General features: G+C 45.0%; 1 protein-coding gene across 5 annotated transcripts in view; it reads left to right on the forward strand.

The window, feature by feature from the left end:
* The window catches only part of Cbs (Cystathionine beta-synthase), a 52,723-nt gene that overhangs the window by 12,363 nt on the left and 15,684 nt on the right, over positions 1-24,676 (forward strand). For 2 of the 5 annotated variants that reach the window (XM_075892482.1, XM_075892479.1), the window contains exons 2-4: positions 19,909-20,047; positions 21,901-22,007; positions 23,458-23,592. In XM_075892482.1, the coding sequence (XP_075748597.1) occupies positions 19,909-20,047; positions 21,901-22,007; positions 23,458-23,592 (381 nt within the window). Of the gene's footprint in view, positions 1-9,892; positions 10,045-17,567; positions 17,605-19,908; positions 20,048-21,900; positions 22,008-23,457; positions 23,593-24,676 lie in introns of those variants that run through there. The other 3 variants (XM_075892478.1, XM_075892480.1, XM_075892481.1) reach the window with 3 other exon arrangements.

The raw sequence follows: 24,676 nt of genomic DNA on the forward strand, positions 1-24,676 counted from the left end.
GTAAACCCCTGTCTGTAGTAGTCTGAGCGTGACTTCTTGTCCTCTGGTAAGATGCGAATGGGGTGGAGGAAAGACCCTACGACTCAAACGATAATGTGAAGTGACTTCGTTAAATGTCGCTAGAACGTCCCGCGACCCTCGATCAGCCGCACCCCCATCCAGAGGATCGGCCCCGGGCGGGGCGGAGCGGTCCAACGTGCCAGGGCCGTGAAGCCCCGCGCGGAAGGCAAGTCCTCGCGCCCGGGCGTGGGCCAATTCGTTGGAGTTGGTGATGCCGCTGATCGTGGAGCCCATATGGGCCGGGAACCAAATGATCTCGTGTGGAGTGATGGTCCTACCTCTGAGAATTCTAGCAGCAGGTGGGGAGACCCTGCCAGAGGCAAAGGCTCTAACCGCCGAACGGGAATCAGAGTAGATCTGAACACGGGATGAATCCAAAAGCCCTAGTGCGATGGATACCTGTTCAGCTATTGCTGGGGAGGTTGCCTTGACAGAGCATGCCGACATTACTGTACCTCGCTCAGAGACCGCAACGGCCACATAACGATTCCTATCCGCACGCGCAGCGTCCGTGAAGGTCGACGATCCCGACTTCGAGTGCACCTGCTCCAAAATTTTCTTGGCTCTAGCCCTTCTCCTTGCGACGTTAAATTGAGGGTGCATATTCCTAGGAATAGGATAAACTACGAGTGCCTGTCTAACGGCGGAGTCAAGAGAAGTCATCCGCTCTTCCTGGAGTATTGTAGAAATTCCGGCACGTGCCAAAATCTCCCGACCCGCCCGGGTGACCGAGAGGCGAGAGATCTGCGCCGTGCGTTGAGCCTCTATAATTTCATCCAACGTGTTGTGAATTCCTAATGCTAACAGCCCCTCCGTGCTAGTTCGGATTGGAAGGCCGAGTGCCCTTTTAACAGTTTTACGGATCAGTACATTGAGCTTCTCCCTTTCTGCAGCGAGCCAGTGATGCATAGACGCAACATAATGAACGTGACTCATGAGGAAGGCATGAAAGAGGCGAAGAAGATTGTCCTCCTTCATGCCTCCTTTCCTGTTAGAAACTCTAATAATGAGGCGAAGCGTAGCCGCAGTATGTTGCTCTAATCTACGTAAAGTTTCCGTGTTACGTCCATCCGCTGAAATGAGCATGCCTAATATCCTGATACAGCTAACCTTGGGAATTCTAGCCCCACTAGCAGTCAATAATGTCACATCCACCTGCTCAGGGGGGACCCAGTCCTTAGGTCGCCGTCCTTGTCTGGTGGGCCTGTATATTAATAGCTCAGATTTACTACTTGAAAGCTTTAAAGACATACGACTGATGTTTCTTTCAACCGTGTTGACCGCCTCCTGCAATCTGTCCTCAAGGCGCCCTATGGCACCGCCTCGGACCCACACCGTGATATCATCCGCGTAGAGCGCACTTTCCAACCCCTCGAGTTCGTCCAGTTCGCGAGCAAGGCGAGTCATGCCAATATTGAAAAGAAGCGGGGAGACGACTGCCCCCTGAGGGGTTCCACGTGAACCTAATTCGTACCGTTCTGACTTCAGCTCCCCCAACTTAAGAGTAGCCGTTCGGTCACTGAGAAAAGCAGCGGCAAGCGTTCGACATCTACAATTCTCCTGATTCTCCAGTGGACGCGCATGCGCCGTCGCGCTTCGAGAACATTCAACAGCTGACAGTGCAGGCGCCGTCGCGCTGTATATATACTCAAGGTCGGCGCTCGCTCGCTCAGTTGCCGCTCGTCGGTTGGTTTGTACGGCACGTCGACGTCCAAGGTCGCGGTGAAATGAATTCCAACGAATCCACAAACACAATGATCGACGTCCCTTCGGCCAGCGCCGCCCTTTCGCATACGTGTGTACGTGTTCACTCATTTAACACCCCCTCCTACAACCACGTTAACCAATTTAGCCATCGACCCAAGTAAGTCGCACTTTAACACCCCGTTAACCAATTATATGCTCCGCATCCTCCTCAGTGTTCCCCCGAGGGAAGCTGCGGGCAATTTTTTTCGTCGTCGTCTCGTGTGCGCTGTATACCAAGATTATGGTGTATACCAAGATGATGGATTTATCCAAATGAGATGGCAGACTCGTTAGCGAAAGCATCTTTAAGCGGACCACTCTTACCTATTTTACCTGATTTCGCCTACGTAACAGCACTCAGATATAGAAAGGCTTGTTTGCACAAAGAAATAGAAAAATTATCATTGGATAAAGTCAGAGACTTCGTACATCTAAGATATTGCTGGAACAAACAGTGGTGTGTATCTCGGCAGTTATAAATTACAATCACCAGATTACGATGCAGAATTCCGCATCTGAATTACTACCTACATAAAGCTGGACCAACAGCATCTACGTTGTGTCTCTTTTGCAAGGTATCAGAATCAATAGATCATTTCTTTTTATCCTGTCAACGTTATGCTTATCAAAGGAAAAGATACCTGGTCGAACCAATTGAGAAGCTAGGTTTAAAAATAAACGTGGAACTAATTTTATCCTTCGGAGGGATTACATTAGGTTATAGCCACAGGGAGGTTTTCTCTGCTGTGTGCGACTACATAAGGGCAACAAAGAGATTACCCTGTTAGCCTATTGTTATTATTTTCGGCTACGAGACTACCTGATTGCCTGACTTAGCACACTTGATGATCCTGCCGCCCGGTTCTTGGCCGATCCCCCTTTGTGGGCGAGTGCCAGCAAAGCTGAAGGTTCATCATCATCATCATCATCATGGTGTGAATACAGCTTTGTGTGCATCAGACGTGGGACCTGCTTGACGCCAACGCGAGACATGAGACAATGACAGGGCGGCCTCCTAAGCTGCCGTGCAGATAGAAAGCGCCCGTTCATCCCGCTGGGCAGGAGCCATTTTCTCATTGTCTCGTCTGAAAGGCGCCTGCGTGGTGGTCATTCCTTCGGCAAGGAGCCATCACAAGGAAAATTCAAACAAGCATAACTTGCCTGACTTTAGAAAAACAAAGCGGATTTCACAAAGTGCTTAAAAAGGGAGGTGTGCTGCTCACAAATGGCTCCTTCACTCACTTTGTTCAAGGCTTTGTGTTAATTTGGTGGTGCGATTTTTTTTTGTAATGAACTCATTCATCTGGAGCTGCTCATAACGCCGCACGTCATTTATGTATCCAAAGTTACTTTATTGGACAGCTTAAAAAAAAGTCTGCTTCTCAGCCGGACAATCAAATGAGCAACGAACCCTTTTATAGTGGGTATGTGTCATATGGCTTGATGAAGTCATCATTAGTGTCGCGTGTAAGAGGCACTAGTAAAGGTTTATTTCTTCTAACCATTTTAAAATTCATTAGATTTAAAAGTAATCTGTGATCCACTATCTGAAAAAATGGCAGATCCCACGTACAGTGGGAGTCAATAATATGCGAAGCACGAATGATAAAGGTTGATATATCACTGTAAAATCAGCATTACGTTACGATGTGCAGTTAAATTATGCCGTACACGATTTCTGTGTGATGATTATCATGTTTGGATGTGTCGTTTACCTTCGTCATTTATTCACGTCACGTACATGATACCAAATTTAGTGTATGTGGAGCTAGCAAAAGGACCGCGATCCCGCTATGAGCCAGGTATGTTGACGCGATTTTACATGAAACGCGTGTCAGGATTATCATGTTTGCACTAGTCATGTATTTCGTCATCCATTGACGTCACGTAACACCAAATTTTGTATATGTGGAGCTAGCAAAACGGCCGCGAGCGCATCATGAAGAGCCATATACTCCAATGAAGCGTGGACGCGTGCGCACGCTGGGCACAGCGACGCTATGTTAACAAAACGTGAGCACTCAATAGTCTGACGCCAAGCACGACCAGCGTCCGTCAGCGCGGCCCGACGGCAACCGGCGAGAAATACGACATGCTGCATTTCGTGCCGATGCGTTACCCAGACAACACTGCGTCTCCCTGTTTTCGTGACGGAGGGACGCCGGACGCGCTGAAAAGCGCATGCGTCAAAGCAATGCAGCGCGGCGTGCTAGTACATGGCATGACCGGTGCCTGGCGGGGCAACACCGACGTGACGCGACGAAATGAACGCTGGCGAGCACGTGCACCGCGTCACGTCGAAATGTATTGGCGCCTTAACTGTGGCATGTAGTCATGTTCTCACATGACGTGCATCTCATGGTTATCATGTTTGCACCAGTCACATACCTTAGTCATCCGTTGGCGTCACGTAATATGAAATTTGGCATATGTGAAGCTAGCGAGACGGCCGCGAGCGCATGATAAGTGTGGCATGTAGTCACGTTGTTACATGACGCGAATGTCGTGGTTATTATGTTTGGATGTGTTATTTACCTATGTCGTCCGTTCACGTCACGTTATACCGAATTCGGTACGTGTGAAGCTAGCGGAACGGCCGCGAGCGCATCTTGAGCCTATCATGTAGTCATATCGTTACATGACACGCATCTCATGTTTATCATGTTTGCACCAGTCTCATACCTTCCGTAGCCTTCGTCATTCGATCACGTTTCGTAATACCAAATTTGGTATAAGTGAAGCTACCAGAACGGCCACCAGCGCATCCTGAGCACGGCATGTAGTCATGTTGTTACATGACACGCATCTCATGATATATCATGTTTGTGCCAGTCACAAACCTTCGTCATCCTTTCACGTACCGTAATACCAAATTTGGTACATGTGACGCTAGTGAAACGGTCGCGAGCGCATCATGAGCGTGGCATGTAGTCATGTTGTTACATGACACTCATGTCATGATTTTCATGTTAGGTTCTGTCGTTTGTGTTTGCCATGCAATCATGTCAAACCATACCCGTTTTGCAACATGTCATGTGAACGAAACCACCGCAAGAGCAGCAGGACCATTAAATGTAAATCATGACATTCATGAGATACATGTCATGATTTTCATGTTATGACTAGTCAAATATGCTCGTCATACAGTCATGTTATTTCGTACCAAATTTGATATCGATACCTTTATCCAAACGGCCAGGAGAGCTAATTAAAAGTCGTAGGCGGATAGATAGATAGATAGATAGATAGATAGATAGATAGATAGATAGATAGATAGATAGATAGATAGATAGATAGATAGATAGATAGATAGATAGATAGATAGATAGATAGATAGATAGATAGATAGATAGATAGATAGATAGATAGATAGATAGATAGATAGATAGATAGATAGATAGATAGATACGCCCAAAGTCGCCGAAGTTCGCTAAGAAATGCTTGGCATTTAATAATCGTTTCTTGTCCGATCTCCCCGAGTGGGTATGAGCCATGCGTTTAGGCCATCATCATCATCATCATAACTAGCAGTTCTCTTCGTTCACTGTAGTGGCCGTAACTAGCAAGAGTAGACCGACAATAAACGCAGAAAGAAGTGGGTCAAGGTCGCGTTCCATAGTCCATAGCGACTGCCCAAATCCTACTAAAAGGACATGTTCGGAACCTCTCAAGTTGCAGGTACGACCATTTTTTTTTTGTGTATCTTTTGTGTCCCTGATGAATACGACTGCGATTTGGTGGTTAAAAGAAGACTGTTCCAGCCTTTTGGCGCTTCGTTAAAAACGTCACCACCTTTAGGCAGTCGCATTCTGCTTAGGCACCGCATGTCGGTTAGAGAGACAAGCCGCGTCGAAGAGCTTTGCTAGCCACTTGAGTGTCACGAGCTGTGACCTCGATGAAATCACACGTTTCTCTTTCTCAGCCAGGAACAAGCGTATTAAATCAGGCACACTCACCTTCATGTACTTGAAAAATATCTGGACCCTTTTTCAATCTACTGCGGAGTTATCAGCAGTGGTGATAGCGTAGGTGCTTATTCTTTTCTGCACAACTTTTCTTTTTTCCTGCACTATAGAGAGGCAAGTGCTTAGAAAAGATGTTTAACGATTTCGAGTACGTACTCAAGTTACTCAACGCATGAATTTTAGTGGCGGTGTTGTATGCTCAAAACCCAGTGTCGGCGAGCGTACAGAAATGTGGCCCTCCGAGGTACGCTGGCTGCATGCGTGCTTCTATGCGCCGTCTCCTAGTGATTGACTAACCCTCAATCATGTGCTTGTCGGCAACCTGCCTTTTCTGATATGACAATCTGATCTGTTGTCCCGGTGTCATGCCATTTCTCGTACTATATTTCGCTGTTGCATGGATACGAATACCAGACCGTCGTCGTTAGCAACTGAAGTGTTGCGCACGTGAATAAAAGCCCAACTGGTGATTTGATTGATATGTGGGGTTTACCGTTCCAAAACCACCATATGATTAAATGAAAGTCCGATTCCCGACAAGAAAGAATGAAACAGTTAAATTGGAGCGTTGCGCATTTAGATAGATAGATAGATAGATAGATAGATAGATAGATAGATAGATAGATAGATAGATAGATAGATAGATAGATAGATAGATAGATAGATAGATAGATAGATAGATAGATAGATAGATAGATAGATAGATAGATAGATAGATAGATAGATAGATAGATAGATAGATAGATAGATAGATAGATAGATAGATAGATAGATAGATAGATAGATAGATAGATAGATAGATAGATAGATAGATAGATAGATAGATAGATAGATAGATAGATAGATAGATAGATAGATAGATAGATAGATAGATAGATAGATAGATAGATAGATAGATAGATAGATAGATAGATAGCCATGACAGACTTGTGCAAAAGAAAAACAAAGATGTGTTCACGAGCGAGGCGTTATCCTTAAAAAAAAAGCTCTTTTGGTGTTGACTGCTACCATGATGGCCACTACGCCGTCCCAAGGGTCACCTTATACGCCTTGCGACGACAGTAAGAAGGAGATTTGGACCTCTCGTCGAACTTTTTTACGCTTTGTATCTACATGTGCGCGTGCGCATATATACAAGCACAATCATAACGGGGAGGGTAGACACACTCTCTTTTTGAGAAAAATTTCGGCTTACGCTCCTGCCTTGCTACCGCCGTAATATCTACAACTAGTTACACTATTTTTTTCTCGTGTCCCCTTTGTACTCGTCAAAACTGTGCTTCTTCAGCATCTACAGTATAATAAACAGTCACCAACTAACCCAGCTCTCAACCTTATTGAACTTCACAACGCCGTCACTTAGCACGATGTGCCGTCATGGTGACATGACACACGTATTACCTCCGAATGTCGAGAATTCGAACAAACATGCCAGCTCATGGAGAATGCCCGTAAAGTGGCCCTCGTTTGCTCATTTCCCCTCCCTTAAGGAATAACGGGAGGCCCTTCTCTCCAACGCCGACAAGAAAATCCACACACTGGTCCTGAAACGAGCTGTAGACGGGACCAAGAAGCATAACCTGGCAGCGTATACGTGGCTTAGCCGCCCTTGCCCACGCTCCTAATTAGATTCCTAAATCAATGAATGTGGTATTTATTGAAAGAAAAGGACGACTCTTGGTGGTTGTTGGAGATTAGGTGGGAAAGGGGTAAGGAGATAAAGGGTGATGAGCAACTAGATGCCATGTCTTCGTTGGGAATGCCTCTAGTGACTGTCCCTAACTAGATGCACTAGATTACTGACGCTAACTTAATTTCACTATTTAACGTTCCTACCTATTTCCACTTACTGTTAATCACTACGTTCCGTTTATTAACTCCATATTACGAATCACTAAAGACTTTGTCATGGCTCCGTCGATGGCTACGATCATGAATACTTATTCCTATCATGCCTTGGTACACTTCGCATAGGTTCCCGCCTGAGAAGTCGCGTAGTATGTTTAAAACTGCTTCAAGTCGTTACCAAGCATATTGTTCAAGGCCACGTTCGCATGAGACATGAAATGTTTTCGCGATGATAGTCTGACCCCTTTATTAGAATTTGTGCATGTGTTTCGTTGTGTGCGCACACGTTAATGTACAGAAAATACAAACATTTCTGGAGCGGGAGAGGGGATGGTTGTGGCTCGAAATCTCATCTACGTTATGTTACTGCTGGTTCATCATAACTTGTTTCTCAATTGATTGTTATCTCCTCTGTTCGCGAAATGTTGCGAAGTGGCATAAGTGCAGGCGTGTGACTGCGCTGAGTTTTCTCGGAGCATGTTATTGAAAGCGAGAGCAGGATATTTTTCGAACGACGCCCGGATAATATTCCAATATTACCGGTTCCAAATGCCGTATATTGAAATGTGCTCCGAGAGGTCAGGCAAGACGCCAGTTTCTACAACGCCGTAGTGTGCCACTAACAAATGGGGAATAAGAGTGATGGATAACGAAGAACCGCAAACGCTAAGAAGTGTCCAGCCTACGATGGAAGTAAATATGATAGGCTTATCTTCAAGAGATATGACGACAGCAAAACGGATGAGATAATAAATATGAGTACCTGATGTTATAGCAGATAATAGGAAGAAATATACCTAGGCAGGTCAGGCCGTGAGCACAAACTGCTCATGATCAGTTTGGGCTAGCGTGGCCGAGGCCGGCAAAGGGTAAGTGGAGCGACGAAGGAACTTGATTAATTTGATTAATATGTAGATTGATTGATTGATATGTGGGGTTTAACGTCCCAAAACCACTATATGATTATGAGAGACGCCGTAGTGGAGGGCTCCGGAAATTTAGACCACCTGGGGTTCTTTAACGTGCACCCAAATCTGAGCACACGGGCCTACAACATTTCCGCCTCCATCGGAAATGCAGCCGCCGCAGTGATTAATATGTAGAGTTGAACGTCCCAAAACCACCGTATGAATATGAGAGATGCCTTAGTGGAGGGCTCTGGAAATTTCAATCACCTGAAGTTCTTGAACGTGCACCCAAATCTGAGCTCACGGGCCTACAACATTTCCGCCTCCATCGAGTTAATGAACTTGCAGGCGCATGATGATGGGATCAGTTTGTGTAGGACCAAGTGGGTTGGACATCAGGCCACCATTCCTCAATGAACATATGATGATGGTGACGGAGAAAGTCAGACGCAGCTTAAAGGGGTCGTGAAATGGTCGCTTTACTACGACAATGCGGCACCAACGGCAGCCACATGCGCTAACTGTATCATCAGCCCGAGTGGACCTGCATAGAAGCTTTGCCTATCGAGAAACGCGGAACTCTATGGCATATGGAGCTCGCGCAAGAGGCGCTCATCGGTGTCTGCCATACACGATCCGCGTCCCACAAGGACGCTGCTTAATATGACGTCAGAGGTCAAGTTAGCGCTGATTGCGTATGACAAAGACGCTGATAAGCGTCCCAGTTGCACGCACTCGCAAGTACCGAAAAGTTCCGCATTCCTCGATAGGCAAAGAATTACTTATGAGGACGTCACCTAGTTAGTGCGTGTGGACGCCGGTGACTTCGCATTGTCGCTTTAGAGCGAGCGTTTCACGACCCCTTTAAGCTCATCCCACAAATATTTGTGTTGAATGGTGTGGGCTAACCTACATTAATACTCCCTCACCCTTTCCACTCCTTGCTCTGCCATTCATCCTTTCACCAAGAAATAGGAAAGAGCAGGTCACCACATGTTTCGTTTTCTAAATATCCCCCAAGATTTCAGCCTGCTGCCGCTGATATTTCTGCCAGAATAGCCATGCATAGCCTATAGTGCTAAGCGGAGCTCCTGGGCTGTAAGGTTGCCATCCGGGGTTTTTCCACTGGCCTTTTTTACACTGCACCATTCTCTAAGTACAAAAACGTCACCTTGCTACAGCTTACGTAATTTCTGAGGCCGTCCTTTGTCTAGCAGACCTTCGTGTTTTGCATGCCTTATCGCTCATTCTCAGTACGCCACCGAGAAAGTGGTCTGTGGTCAAGCGCCAGCATTGAGCGATACCTATCGACGGCCTTTCCGCATTCCGCGGTGCAAAGAAGGCCAGCGGTGTGTATCTATCGGCGCCGTGATAAGCACGGCAACTCTATCGGCATCCACCGAACATGAGTGGCGCCCTCAGCGCCCATCGCGCCACTGTCGGCCGGTCGCCACTTATCTATTCCGTCGAGTGCGGCAGTGAGCTGCTGACAGCCATGGCGCCAGTTCAGCCAAAGGGTGAGTGGTTGGTCATAATTTCTGCACCTGAATGCGTTGGGGGATCCTACCGCCGTGCGCGGGCACCGAGAACGCGTGCAATAGAAGGCGGGCTGTCCTCGTGCACTTACGTCAACTATTTTACTTTACTGCGTGAAATACGGAGCAGTGGATGTTGCTGGAGATGCAAGCTCCCAACCACTCAACCACACTAATGTGCATGTTGCGCTACTCGCGTCGCGTTCCATATGGCCATATGACTCAACACAAGATTCGTCCTGTCGCTATATAGCGGGACGTTCCGCGCCAGATTGCTGTTCGTTTTTGAGCGTGAGGCATAGCCGTAGCTAGCCAGTTAAACGCCGTCCCTTTGTGTCCGCGAGAAAGAAAAAAAGTGTCACTTAATTAGGGATTGCGCAGCCGTCGTTCAAAAGTGGGTTGAAGACTATAAATTTGTGTCGGCATGCTCGCTACGTATGATGCGCTTCAGTTGACTGGACAGTGCACACGAAAATCAAAGTAAACGGTGACAAATCGACAGGGTGGAATTGCACAGTAAGCACAGTAAAACTCGTGGAAATTCTATGGTATTGTTGACTTGGTTTGCCGCGGTGTGGTGCCGTGTCGAAGTCTGCTTGAGCCGAACACTCGGCTTTCCTGAAAGCAATAAGAGAAGTCGTTACCGATTTCTTTGAAGGACTTCAGTCGCGCCTTTAGCTCGAAAAAAAATCCCTCTAAACACTATGGATCATTGCACTGCTGACGAATGTCACTAACTAACGGTTAGCGTCACATCTACGATACAATTACTTCTAATAACATCTCCTATACTTTTTTTGGCTTTGATTGATTTATTTGTGGGGGTTAACGTCCCAAAACCACCATATGATTATGAGAGACGCCGTAGTGGAGGGCTCCGGAAATTTTGACCACCTGGAGTTCTTTAACGTGCACCCAAATCTGAGCACACGGGCCTACGACGTGCTCAGAATTTCTTGGCCTGAGTGTCTGTAAGATCTCATTAACACAGTATCTAACAAAGGAAAATGTTCCCTTAAATGTACACTTCTTTTCTAGCAGTTAGCGTAGTACGACTGTCAACGTGAACTAGAAAGTTCACGACAAAACAGCACCACAAACGTGGACGAAGAAATGAACGGGACACATCACATAGCGTTACTGTCATGTTTAAAAACGTGAACGTAAATACACGTAATTACCACCATGTCAACAACCCGGATTTGCACGTTATAATAATTACTGGTTTGTTAAGTCCGAAAACCACGATATGATTTTGGGGGACGCCGCAGTGGAGGGCTCCGGAAATTTCGCATCTCTGGTTTTCTTTAGCGTGCACCTAAATATGAGTACACGGGCCTCTAGAATCTTCGCCTCCGCTGAAAATGTGCCCGCCGCGGCCGGAATTAAATCCTACGACCTTCGATTCAGCGGTCAAGGTATACCATAATCGCCAGACAACCGTGACGTTTTTTTCATTCATGGAACTTCAGTTGAAAAACGCTGTGTCGTGTGTGCCTTCCATTGCTTCGTCTGTTTTATTCCCACAGTTATAGACGCGGTTAATCTACACCTATTCGATCGGCGTTCCATCCTGGACAAACGGGACTGTTTACTTCCGAACGCCCGGCATCGTCCCACCGAATGCAAAGAATATGCATAGTGGTATACAGCTTCAAACAATGAAGTTTGTGCGTGTCTGACTACTTCCTGGCATCGAGTGTGTTCATACTCTTCACTAATATAACTGTAATTTTGAAATATCACTTCTATACACGTGTTGATGAAGCGGCTCTGTGGTTTCACCAGAGCAGAATCTGACATCGTCATAGTATGTGCGCTGGGCTGCCCAATCTCTGTCAGTCGTTTGGCTTGTTCTCTCACGGATATCTCTCCAGGTCTCCCTCTGACAACAGCCGAATACTGTTTTTAGTTGTATTACTGCTTGTTGACCATTAACAGTTGGCATTTTCCATAAATCCCTAGTGCTTCGTGTGGCTCTTTCCCTTCACTACTATTTAGCCGAGCAAATAGTTTCCACATTCGTTCCAAGTGCTGCAGTGTGTTGAACATAAGTGAGACCTGCCTCTCGGCAAGATTCTGGTATACTCGTCTTTCAATCCTCTAACGCAAACTTCGTAAGGGCGACGTCGTGATATTAAAGCAAGCGCTATTTCACGCGTTAAGACGCACGCGAGCCGACTGTCACGATTTCTTTTCACAACGCGGAAATGTCAAGTATACCACTAACATCACATGACATTATTTTTGCATTCTTTTTTTTCAGCCATTCTTTCAATCCAAATGACACGAAGCTTGTTTGGATTAGAAAGCTATAGCAGCAGAAGTGGACGATGACGCATTTGCAGAATCCCATCTCATGTTCGTCAGCGGCTCGATGACGAATGCAAGGTTTTGATGCTTTTGATAGGTGAAGGTTCACAAAATGCGTGCGTATGGAGAAAACCACGACACGCCTATAGCTGTATTCAAAGCTTCATGCCCCTTTCTTTCTTACTCCCCCTCCGCAGGGGTCTAGTGGCTAAGGTACTCGGCTGCTGACCCGCAGGTCGCGGGATCGAATCCCGGCTGTGGCGGCTGCATTTTTGATGGAGGCGGAAATGTTGTAAGCCCATGTGCTCAGATTTGGGTGCACGTTGAAGAACCCCCAGGTGGTCGTAATTTCCAGAGCCCTCCACTACGGCGTCTCTCATTATCAAATGGTGGTTTTGGGACGTTAAACCCCTCATATCATCAACCCTTTCTTTCTTTCTTTCTTTCTTTCTTTCTTTCTTTCTTTCTTTCTTTCTTTCTTTCTTTCTTTCTTTCTTTCTTTCTTTCTTTCTTTCTTTCTTTCTTTCTTTCTTTCTTTCTTTCTTTCTTTCTTTCTTTCTTTCTTTCTTTCTTTCTTTCTTTCTTTCTTTCTTTCTTTCTTTCTTTCTTTCTTTCTTTCTTTCTTTCTTTCTTTCTTTCTTTCTTTCTTTCTTTCTTTCTTTCTTTGTTTGTTTCTATCTATCTATCTATCTATCTATCTTTCCTTCTTTCCTTCAATCGTTCATTCATTCTTTCTTTCTTTTTTATTTTCTTTTTGGTACTGTTTCATCCTCACGCCATGATTTCATTCAAGGCCACCTTTGCATGAGACATGCCTCACGGCTTGATAAATTGATGTCCTCATGTCTGCTCGGAAGGACCGCAGCGCTTAATAGCTACTCGAGCACACGTAGCGCTAAGCGTACGCGCTAGTTTATTCGAGAACAGTTATGGTGCACGGGAACGCACTCGTGGCCTCGTTTAAAGCCGTGCTCTTCCGCGTGCAATGACGCATGCATGACCCGTGTTTCTGGTCCACCGACCAAGGCGTTCTGCCGCTGCAGTTGAGTTCGCAGATTTGATCTCCGGCTTAGCTTGGCTCTTGTTTCTGTCGGAATGTTGCCCAAAAAATGTACGTGTGTTTACCGCTCTAGGTGTGCTCTTGTAATACCCCGGAAGGTCAGAATCAACTTGAAACATCCCGCCGACCACGACGTCGTTCATAAGACATAGGCGGCTTTAATCTCGCCGACCATTACTGACCTACTGCGTTTCAAGAAAAGGCATTCAGTCAGGCTTCATAACTGAATCGATTTCGTGGTTTCATTCGAGACAGTCGGTATACGCAGTGGAGGAAAAAGAAACAGCCCGTTGGTGAAGTGTTATTTTGTGCCCCATTTATTCAATAATTTATTTATTTATTCATGCATTTTCACGATTTTATGTTCACCTTTTAGGCCTCATAATAGGCATTGCTTGAGAAGTGTCGAATAAAAAAAGTTTTTACTGAGTTAACAAAACACGATGTTAATTACAGATTGATTGATATCGGAAGTGAAGCGCGAGATATTAGAATTACTATAGATGAATTACGCTACTATGCAACTGTTATGCATTATGAAAAATAACGGAAATGCAATAAGTACTGCATACACACAATTGGTGCAGTCTGCAGCTGCACGCCGACACTTCCGCATGAATAGAGCCAAGCCTTTAAGGAATAGCCTGAAGTAACTAAGAGAAAAGAAAGCATGAATCGTAGAAACAAATGGACGTGATAAGCTTTATTGATGAAGTGTTTCAGCAGGTGTTCGCAAATGGGGTCGTAATTGAGGACGATGCAGCCTGAGAAATTGTACCACAGGTGGCTCGCACGCAAGACCAATGGGAAGTTATATAAAAGCACACGTATCGCCGTGAATCAGGCCGGAGTTGTAGTTACGCAATCTATGCGATAGTTAAAGACGATGTTGTAATTGAGCTACGAGAGACCGAGTGACGTGGGTGCAATTATGAGAGATATAACGGCAATGTCTTGGCGTGTTTTTAATGGGTGGAGCGATAGTTTGTGCTTTAACTGGGTTATTATCAATAATTCCGCGAGATAAAATGGTCGGCTCTCTTGATTGATATACGGTTTAACGTCCCGAAACCACCATATGATTATGAAAGATGCCATAGTGGAGGGCTCCGGAGATTTCGACCACCTGGGGTTCTGTAACGTGTACCCAAATCTGAGCACACGGGCCTACCGCATTTACGCCTCTATCGGAAATGCAGCCACCGCAGCCGGGATTCAATCCCACGACCTGCGGGTCAGCAGCCGAGTACCTTAGCCACTACAGACCACCGTGGCGGGGCGTGGCGGGGCGTGGCCGGTTCTCTTATGGATTGGGTAGGGGGGGGGGGGTGAACTCTTTCTTGCGCTCAAAAACTGCACACGACAGTCCTAACTCGCCTGTTAAGTATTTCTGATGAAGTGGCGGAATGAATGACGCTTACTCTGACTGGTGTCGCGAAGCTGAGTTTGAATCTCAATTTTTTGCAAGCGATCTTTACGCTCTTGAGGGGTACTGCTTTGTAAGTTGCGGTGAAGAACCACCGATGATCTAGAAGAATTTCCACAAATGGTATTTATGATCGACTCAAGAAATAACTTGGTGGGAGGATGACGTATATAGGTACGCTTGCACCATGAGGTTGTAATAATTTTGTCATTACTAATGTTTCAAGAAAAATGCGAAAAATATGGTTTTCAGGTAAAAGAGATGTTACATTTAGAAATGTTACGAATCATTAGCCCTGGTCTACAAGTATCATTGAATGCGACCAAAGCCACCTTAGAAGGAGAGGTCGTCATTGGCGCATTATTAAACGATAACTTACGCATGCAATCGTCAGTAAACGTGCGCATGTGCTATCAGACGTTATTAGCAGATCATCGGCGTTGAAGGTAAAAGTGTATCTGGTAGATCATCCACCAAGAGGGCTAATCGAAGATTTAACTTGTAGTAAATTTCTCAGTGCAGAGCGCCCCGAAACAGAAGCAAAGAAAAAAATGACGCTTTAGTTTCACTGTCAACAGTATATCGCGATACTGTAATCGGGCATCGCGCGCATCGTTTTCTGAACTGCTATAGCATGTTCGGTTTTCAGTGCATGCCTCAGTCTTGCCACAAGGGATCGAACGACTGTGCGAGTAACATTGGCCGTTTCAAAGCACCATTGTATGTCTAAAGCAAGCACAGTTGTTGAGTGCCCTCTACATGATAATTATCCCTACGCGTCCGTATAGGGCACCACGTGAACCTATGCAGCTGTTCACTTTGCTGATGGTTGTGCTGCTGAAGATGATTCAACGTGTCTGGGCGCTTTCTAATGAGTGGGCCTTAATACACACCCACTACAATCCGCACCACCTCAAACAAAACTCTTAGCCTATAAAACCTTCATTCGACCTACAATAGAATACGCTAACTTAGTCTGGTTCCCGGCCACAAATAACTTAATTAAAAAGCTAGAAAGTGTACAAAGAAAGGCGGTTAGATTTATTTACAACAAATACAGTCTGCTCGATTCACCTACTGAATTAATCGCAAAAGCTGGGTTACTAACATTGCGAAATCGCGCTCAACTCTCACGTTTAAAAATGCTTTTCCAACTCATTCATAAACAGCTAAACATCGACAGCTCTAGGTTCATATCAATTCTGGAAACTAGACAGTCACGCCATAAACATCCATTAACTTTACAGGAATACCGTTTCAACAGCAACTGCTTCAGGTATTCTTTCTTCCCACAGTCAATTAGAGAATGGAATAGATTACCCGGCTGTATAATTAATAGTAAAGACTTGAATACTTTTTTGATGTTGCTTAATAATCATATTCGGGCCACCCATAGTTAAATTGATGCTCAATTCTTGAGTGCCTTTTGATCATGATAAGTATATCAGTGTCGTACGCATGGAAAAGTCTTTCATGTTTATTAGTGATATTTCTTGCATGTTATTAATAACCGTCTATTATGTACCAAATCTGTGTTCTAAATGTTTTTCACCACACTGTTTATGCTCCCATATAATCCATGTAATATCATATAAGATCTGTAGTCATACATTTTCACTTTTTCAATGTAAGTGTATCTATAGTATCTTTTGGTTGCCCTCCTGCAATAGTCCCCATTGGGACTGGCAGTATGTATAAATAAATAAATAAATAAATAATAAAATTCACATCTGTCGACGCCTGGCGCGTGTCTATACGCTTCTGCCACGCCATATACGATGGGCTTCGGAGACTCCCTCCACTGCATGACAATCATATATAGTGTTTTCTTGCAAAACAGATTCAACAAATAATTGACTACTGGCCAGCCGTTTTCTTCTTCTGCGGGATGTGAACGATTCCCCCCCCCCTCCTTTTTTTTTGAAAACTGTTATACAACTATGGCTGCCGGGATTTCTAGTGTCGTCAGGAAATGTGCAAGAACCAATCCAGGGTATCTAAAGGAAGTAGTTTCGTCCTGTTTTTCGTCAGTGCGATTTTCGTTAAAAAAATTGTGATAATTGTTCTGACTTCAACGTCACAAAACTGCCATATTATTATGGAAGACGCCGTAGTGGAGGGCTCCGGAAATTTGGACGACCTGGGGTTCTTGAATGTGCGCTTAAATCTATGTACACGGGCCTCAAGCGGTTTTAGTTATAGAGTATCTGACTGAAGTCTCACGTAATAAATGGTATAAAGACCTCGTCAATATTGTACTGTGAGTACAATACTGTGCCGACCCAGGATGTGTGTTCTTAAACGTGTTAGAAGAATGTTTGTAGCACCAAGGGTCAAAACTTTATTTACCCTGCATTCTGTTACTTTACCAGTTCAAAAAATGTTGAAGGATAGGGGATTATTCATCCCATGGGGCACATTGTTACTAACGTATTGAAATGAAAAAAAAACTCAACACGTGTTTATACATTGCTCGAGCGAAGTGTTTTTCTGGAAAATATTGCAGAGAGCCTTGAAAAAGGTCAAGTCTCCGTACCACCTGTTTTTTTTTTGCGAGAAACCGTGGCTGGAGTACCTTATGATTGTTATTCTCCTGAGCCTGCACAGTTTACGACAAACACTAAATGCCTTTGAAAATGCCGATGTAGAAGTGCGATCTGTGCGAGAATATTTCTTGCGAATCTGTGTGCCATCTTCTTGAAGTCCTGAAGGTATAAGAGGATGTATCAAAGTGGATTGCGTGGTGAGTTGAACCATTGTTACCCATGCCGAGATACTGATCAATAGTGAGCGCAATGCTGATAGTCCTTCATTGCATTTTGTACTGCTATTCGCTTGTATTTTTTCGAGTATGTGAAGTCTTATATGCAAAGCTATATATATATATATATATATATATATATATATATATATATAATATTGTGGCTCTGTGGTATCACAGCAGCGGCTTGCCACACATATTGCCTGGATTCGATCCGCCTTCGGACCAGGAAACTTTATTTCTTTTTTTCCCTCTTTCTTGAGTTTTTGGTCATGGACAAAATGACAATTTTTCGCTCACAACCAACGACGCCCACGCTTACACAACGCCAGAATTTCTCTGAAACGAGCTCTTTTACAGTACGCTATGTTGGGCCATCTTCGTTCATCTCGTTTTTAAACTTATGCCACGTCTTTCAATCTCTTTTAACACTATCGCGTTAAAAACTTTGATAAATGAGGTTGGTTTTGCGTATGGCATGCGAAAGTAAACTGTGGCTATAAGTTCTGGCACAAACGTGACTAGTAATGTGGAAGAGGCAGCGAGTGAGAAAAGAAAACGCCACTGTTGGGATTGAGCCAAGTATTCACACGAAGTGAGGCCTATGAACCGCATTGTGTTATCTCTGGAAGAAGTGTGGTTATCTCGCCCGGTCCCCACTCATAAACTGTAATCCTGGAAGAAACCTATCTGTGCTGTTATCTGTTAGATAAGCGAAGCATCTCGAGCCGTCTGGCGTGTATGTAAAACGAGAAAAAATGAAGTACCGTGCTTTTCGGCTGCTAATCACGCGCTTTTAACCGAGTGCAAGAGTCGTTTAGATCAAAAGTTGACGTAAAGTGCTAAAGAAAAAAATCTGTACGTAAACTTGCAGTTGGCTGGAGCAGAAGGTATACAACGTACGCATAATGAGGAGGAAGGTATGCACGAAATGCGCAATAGCCTGGCCACTATGCGCTTCCTTTTATGTAATGTACATCCGTGAGCACTTTCAGTGTGAACACGTGTCACTCTGTGCCGTCAGCGACACCTACCTACGCAACTGTGAGGCTCGGAACATGCGCAGATCGTTAGTGGCAAGACTATTTCACCATTGCGCGCACCACGTCATCGGAGTGCACCTTTCGTCAAAGGCGCTCTCAGGTGACATCCGTGGATATAACGCATGTATGAAGAGGATGACGTACACATACCTCATCTATATGACGTTGATGAATGTATGGTGCATTTAAAAAATACCTCAGATTCCACACACTGTGGAAGTTGATGTTGTGGATAGTAGTCGGATTAATATGGCAGTCGTGGATTGTTTGAATTTGAGCATCGTGAATCGCTGTCCTGCGCGTCCTATTTATGGCAGCGATTTTTCAAAAGATAATAAACTATCACGCAGTGTTCCTCCGATGCTATTTCTAATGCGGGAATCAATAGCTCATATGATGTTTACGTTGTGAACCAAACAGCCTGTTGCAAACAGTTGATGCGAAGCTAGTATGCACAGGTACGCAGGCATGCATGGACAGACTATCAAGGATGTCTGAAATGTGTCCAAAAATCTTTAAAAAGTAGGCTAATGTGCTACGTGCTCGTTGCATTCACAATTACTTTTTTGTGTGGTGACATATTTAACTAAAGCTTGATTTTTCTTATTAGTGGAGACAGGCGGTTGAGTGAAACAGGAGAATCGGAGAATTTCTTGCGAAGAGTAAAAAAAAAAGCCACGACTGATAAACGTTGCAGAAAGATGAATTTAGATCAGTTTACGTGACGAAAGGAAAACCTATAAACGCTGAAGAGCGCAACTGCAATGTTTTCAGAGACGTTCGTAATGAGCGAGCGAACTTTGTCATAATAACGATGGATCTACTTCGCTTGCTGAGTATTGGTGCTGTACTTTTGATAATCTCACACTGTGAACCAGTTTACTCCTTTAAGGGTGCTTGCCCTAGCTCTGCTGTTTCCTTGTAGGGTGTTATAGACACACAAAGCACCCTTAAGGGTGCGATGTTGCTTTAGAGCAACGTTTTTAGAGTGCGCGCATGGTGCGCTTACTGAAATCGAAGCTAATGACACCGTAAAATCGTTGTCTGAACCAGTGGCGCCACTCCGGTTGTCTGTCTGTACCGCTCATCAGCAGTAAGTAAACTAACAAACTAAAGGCTGGTGGCATTGAATAGCCGGTCAATATAGGGGAAAAACTTCTCAGCGGTGAGCCTCAATTGCGTTAATGCCATGTGACAAAATGAATGACGATTCCATCTTTCTTTCTTTTTGTTTTTTGCGTAGGTGACTGCTCACCGCAAGCATCGTGGACAAAATACTGCACGCATAAGACAGAGAGCATCATACTTCCGGATAAGGACAGCGTCTGCTCCTGGAAGCTCGGTAGGCCAGTCGAAGAATCTCCACATCGGCATGTCACTAAGTGGGTACTCTGCAAACGCTTTTGCATTTCAAGGCAGCAAATTTTTCTTGACATCGGCATGACGCGCTTTTAACCCTTTCACTCCCACATTATTTTCGATGTACGCAGCTCGTTTCGCATAGAGAAGTAAGGATGAGGAGCAGTCCTGGGAAGGTTATGAGGGTGGAAAGAGAAGCAAGTGTGAGGAGCAGGGTATATATAGCTCTCCTGTTTCCTCTGTCTTCGCACCGCAAATGCGTAGTTGCCCCAACATTTGTTCGGTTTACGGCCTTGAAGCAACGTTTTAAGCGCAGCTACGTTCTCCTGGCACCTCTCATAAGAGAGAGAGAGATAACAGGGTTCTGCGACACAAATTAAGCATGTCGTACTCTTAGCATTCTCTGGTGCTCAGGAATGCGGAGATATCACACCGCAGGTAGGAGCGCCGACAATAAGGGAATTGTGAATAAGCGTGAGCATAGAAACTACTTCCTGCACCGACTACAGCGACGCGCGAAGGCGACTTTCGGCATCGGAAGTGACGCTTCGTCATGGGACCGTGACGCTGGTGCTTCTGCGTTTTGATTAGCTTGACAGGCACAGTCACCATGGACGTCGTTAGAGGGGAGCGAAATGGGCACTTGCCCCCTTCATAAAATGCTAGTACTTTGCCCTATTCCTGTCGCGATGCAACGCCGGTTTGCACCTTCGAACACAATAGCCTGTCGACGCCTATAAAAAGTCACACGTGACGTTCGCCTGGTCTTAGCATGGCGGCTCTTGAGCGCGTTAAAATAGAATGAAAACATTTCAAAGAAAAGGATTGTTTACATTTTTGAGGGCCATTGAACGATCTCTGACTATACAAAGAACGAGCCTGGTGTTTCCCGCCTTTTTTTTCGGCTTGCTTCGTTACTTTCTCAGTCTTTTCACGTAACGTCATGTGTGGTGGAAAGTGGTTCCTATAAGAGGGATATGAGCAGTGAATTGTCTGCTACCCTGCTTTACCATGCAGTCGCACGCCCGTTTTGCTTCGTTTCGCCGGACTATAGTGTGCGGTCGACTGATTTCGCTTCATTTCGCGCGCTTTCGACGATGCAAGTGGTGATAAGGAAATCGCGTACACCTGATAGGCTCAATTCTCGTCAAAGAAGTGGCGAGGAAGCGCCGGTAGGGAAAGTACTAAAAGCGAAATGGGAACCGCTGTCTCGTCTTCGAACACGAAGTAGTTTAGGGACCGTTTAAATATCATGTTTCGAAAACTGTTGCAGCATGCGCTGCATGCCGACTGCTATGAAGCGAGACTTCCGGCATGTCTCTACAATAGGCGCGCGGTGTTGGAAGCAACCAGTGTCGCCACTGTCGAGAAGAAATGCAAAATGCAACGTCTCAATTTTTTCTTATCTCCTCAGATTATGAAATTAGAAGAATAATACGTTCAGTTCTCTGGCACTAATGGATATTTTTTTCCGTGGTCATCTCAGACGATGACGTTTCGAAAACGTGCCTCTTTAATTCAGGTTTACGAATGGCACATACTGAAGGAAGTGATTTGCAATGTGTGTGTCAGTGTATTTCTGTCATAGTGTGTGTTTAAAACAAAACACTTCTTATTTGGTCTGAAATGACTCATATGCCTTGTCTAATCTTAAAGAAAATAATGATTAAGACAAATGGGTTCATCTTTTTAAGATCACTGCGATTCTAAATGACTGACTATGAAAACAAAGCATAAGCAATAGAAGTTATGTCAATTAATTGCGTAAATAAAACGAAGGAAAATCAATGGGAAAAGATCAATTGTTAGAGGTGATTGTTCCTTGCCTTGTGGTGTCTGTGTCATTGCAGTTTACGACTTGGTGTTTATTTTACAGAGCACCTAAGCCAAAAGTCTACCCAGACATCCTCCATCATGTCGGAGAAACACCGATGGTGCGCATCAACAGGATAAACAAAGAGTATGGCTTGGAATGTGAGCTATGTGAGTACTTCAGCAAGCGACATAAAAAGTACTAAGTCAGGTTGGAGCAGCAATGCGCAGTTTTTTTTTTTTTGTAGTGAGTTAGTGCTTATATATACTTGGCAAAATGAAATGCACAAAAAATACTGATCTTCACAAATGTTTTTATCCGACCAATCGGTAGCTTTATATATACTTGGCAAAATGAAAGGCACAAAAATACTGAAATTTATTAAAGTTTTTACACGGTGAATCGGTAGCTTGAAATTGCATCCTTACGTCAAAGAGCGAGGGAAAAAAAAGTGACAAACCTGATCGGCGTCGCATGGACAAGAGGGCGTAGCATAGTGCATACTTTAAAGGGCCCTGCGACACTTTTTGAACATGGTCGAAAAACGCTGTCAATTGGTATTCCAGGCTACTATGAACATGCGAGTCAAAATATAGAATCGCTGCACTCGGCAGAGGATGTACTATCAGCGTCAAATGAAATCTGAACAAGTTTGAGGAGGAACTAAAGACGGAGTAACGTGAAGCAATCGTTTGGTGAAAAGATTACACCATTTCCCGCTAAAGGGAACCATGTGTGAATGCGAAGCTTCGCTTGAGCGGCAGATAGCGTACTTCACTGAGAGCCTGTGTTGGCACTAAAGCTGACACTGGTGCTGGCGTTGACGCTGGCTCTCATCGCGGCGTGGAGCAGGAGAGAACGGCGCGCTCGCGCTCCGTTATTTTATTTCGCGGAACAAGTGTGGCGCCCCCTAGCGGCGTAGGCAGTTGTCTCACCACGCCGGTGCTCGCCGCTCCATAGAGTAGAGGATTCCTAGAGGAAAGTGGTGATTCCTTGAGGAAAGAGAGAGGGCGGCACATGAAAGAGAGGGAAGGAGACGCGAATGCTCTGTGGATGTGTTAACGCCACGGGAGGGGAGAGAAAGGAGGAGGAGACGTGCATGTGCAGTGGGAAGTGGACGCCACCGGAAGGAACGAGGGAGAGACGGACGCTGCTACCGCCATACGCTGCTTCGCATCTATGCCTTCTTCTTCGCCTATTTTCCTTCTATTCTTTTTATCCTTTCTTCCCCCCACCCCTATAAGGCACTGCGCCGTGTCGCCTGAAGGCAGACAGAAATTAGGTGCCTTTTTCCTCTTCCTTCTAACCACTACCACCACCATCTAATAATCTAAGGAATGTTAATTTTTAACTCTTGTGTGGCTTCTACAGACGTCCGCTATACCGTTGACGTAACGAGATGGCTGACAATTTACTCTTTCACAATGAAAACTTATTGCCGGACGCCATCAATGTCGTGAGCCCTGCCGTATAGGAAAACGTAGCCTACGGCGCGCAACATCAGAAAATGAAGTTATCCCGAATATAACGGCTATTTGCTTACAGTAACGAGTAACGAAGCCAAGATGGTGTGCAGGTTTTCGAAAATGTTCGGACCAATGCATACCTCGCCATGCGCAGTGGCTAAATGCGAGTTCTTCAACCCTGGGGGCAGCATCAAAGACCGCATCGGGCTGCGAATGGTCGAGGAGGCCGAGCGGGACGGCATCCTCAAGCCCAGCTCGGTCATCATCGAGCCCACTTCCGGAAACACGGGTAAGCCTCTGTGCTTTGCTACCGCTATATCTTTAGTGGCACTCTATCGCGACGCCTACTGGGTGTGCGTAGATAAGATCGAACGCAAGGTTCGGATCACTATTTCCAATTTCGATTAAATTTACTGTGTGAATTACAGCCAAAACATTTGGTTTCTAAGTTAGTTTTGTCTAATAAGATGTTTTTCGCCTGAAAAAGAAATCGATGTAAATTTTGAGGGCGAAAAAAAGTAAAATAAAAGGTGCGCTTCTTAATCACTGCATTTATTCTCATCAGATAACAAATGACATCGAATCCTATGAGTAAATTATGGTTCTTGCCTGTTGAAAGGCGTCTCAATGAGGCATGTCTGCATAATACAGTAATAGAGCGCACGGACCGTTGTGGGGATGCCCTGCTTACACGGTTGCTGATTAAAAAAAAAAACACTAATTCGGTCTCGGTGACAGCGTTCGGATTTAGACGGAGGCGAAACGAGAGGCTCGTCTATTATGCGATATGGAAGCACGTCAAGAAACACTGAGTGGCTTCAACGCTGGGCTCCATCAACCGAGCAATCAACGTTTAAAACGAAAGAAAGTGTAAATTTAAGGGGTCGTTTACTTTGTTAGACACAATATAAATGAGATTCAGCGCACGTTGACAGTGCCAGGGAAAGTATAGGGACGTTATTTGAAGTAATCACAGTGTAAATGCGAAAAAAGAAAAGGGGCGAAAAGATGGCTTACCACCGGCAGGATCCAAACCTGCGACCTTCGAATAACGCGTCCGATGCTCAACCACTGAGCTAGATAAGCTGGTGGTCGTCCCCCTGTCTACTTTATAGGGTATGTATGAGCATATAACGTGGAAGCGCCAGTCAGCGACACCTGTTGCTATTACGGCGAGTGTGGATCATTCTATTTTGCCTGTTTGGCGTCACGTAGTACATGACCTTTTTACAAGATAGCTCCTTACCTATAAGTGCTTGGAGAGTGCCATGCAATATCCTAAAATTAACTAGAGGGTACTTTAGCGCTACGATCCATTGGCGATCATGGGAATTATGTATAGTACATGAATTTGCCCAGTCTTCGTACTTGCG

Source organism: Rhipicephalus microplus, chromosome 4, assembly GCF_043290135.1.
Source record: "Rhipicephalus microplus isolate Deutch F79 chromosome 4, USDA_Rmic, whole genome shotgun sequence".
Taxonomy (NCBI): domain Eukaryota; kingdom Metazoa; phylum Arthropoda; class Arachnida; order Ixodida; family Ixodidae; genus Rhipicephalus; species Rhipicephalus microplus.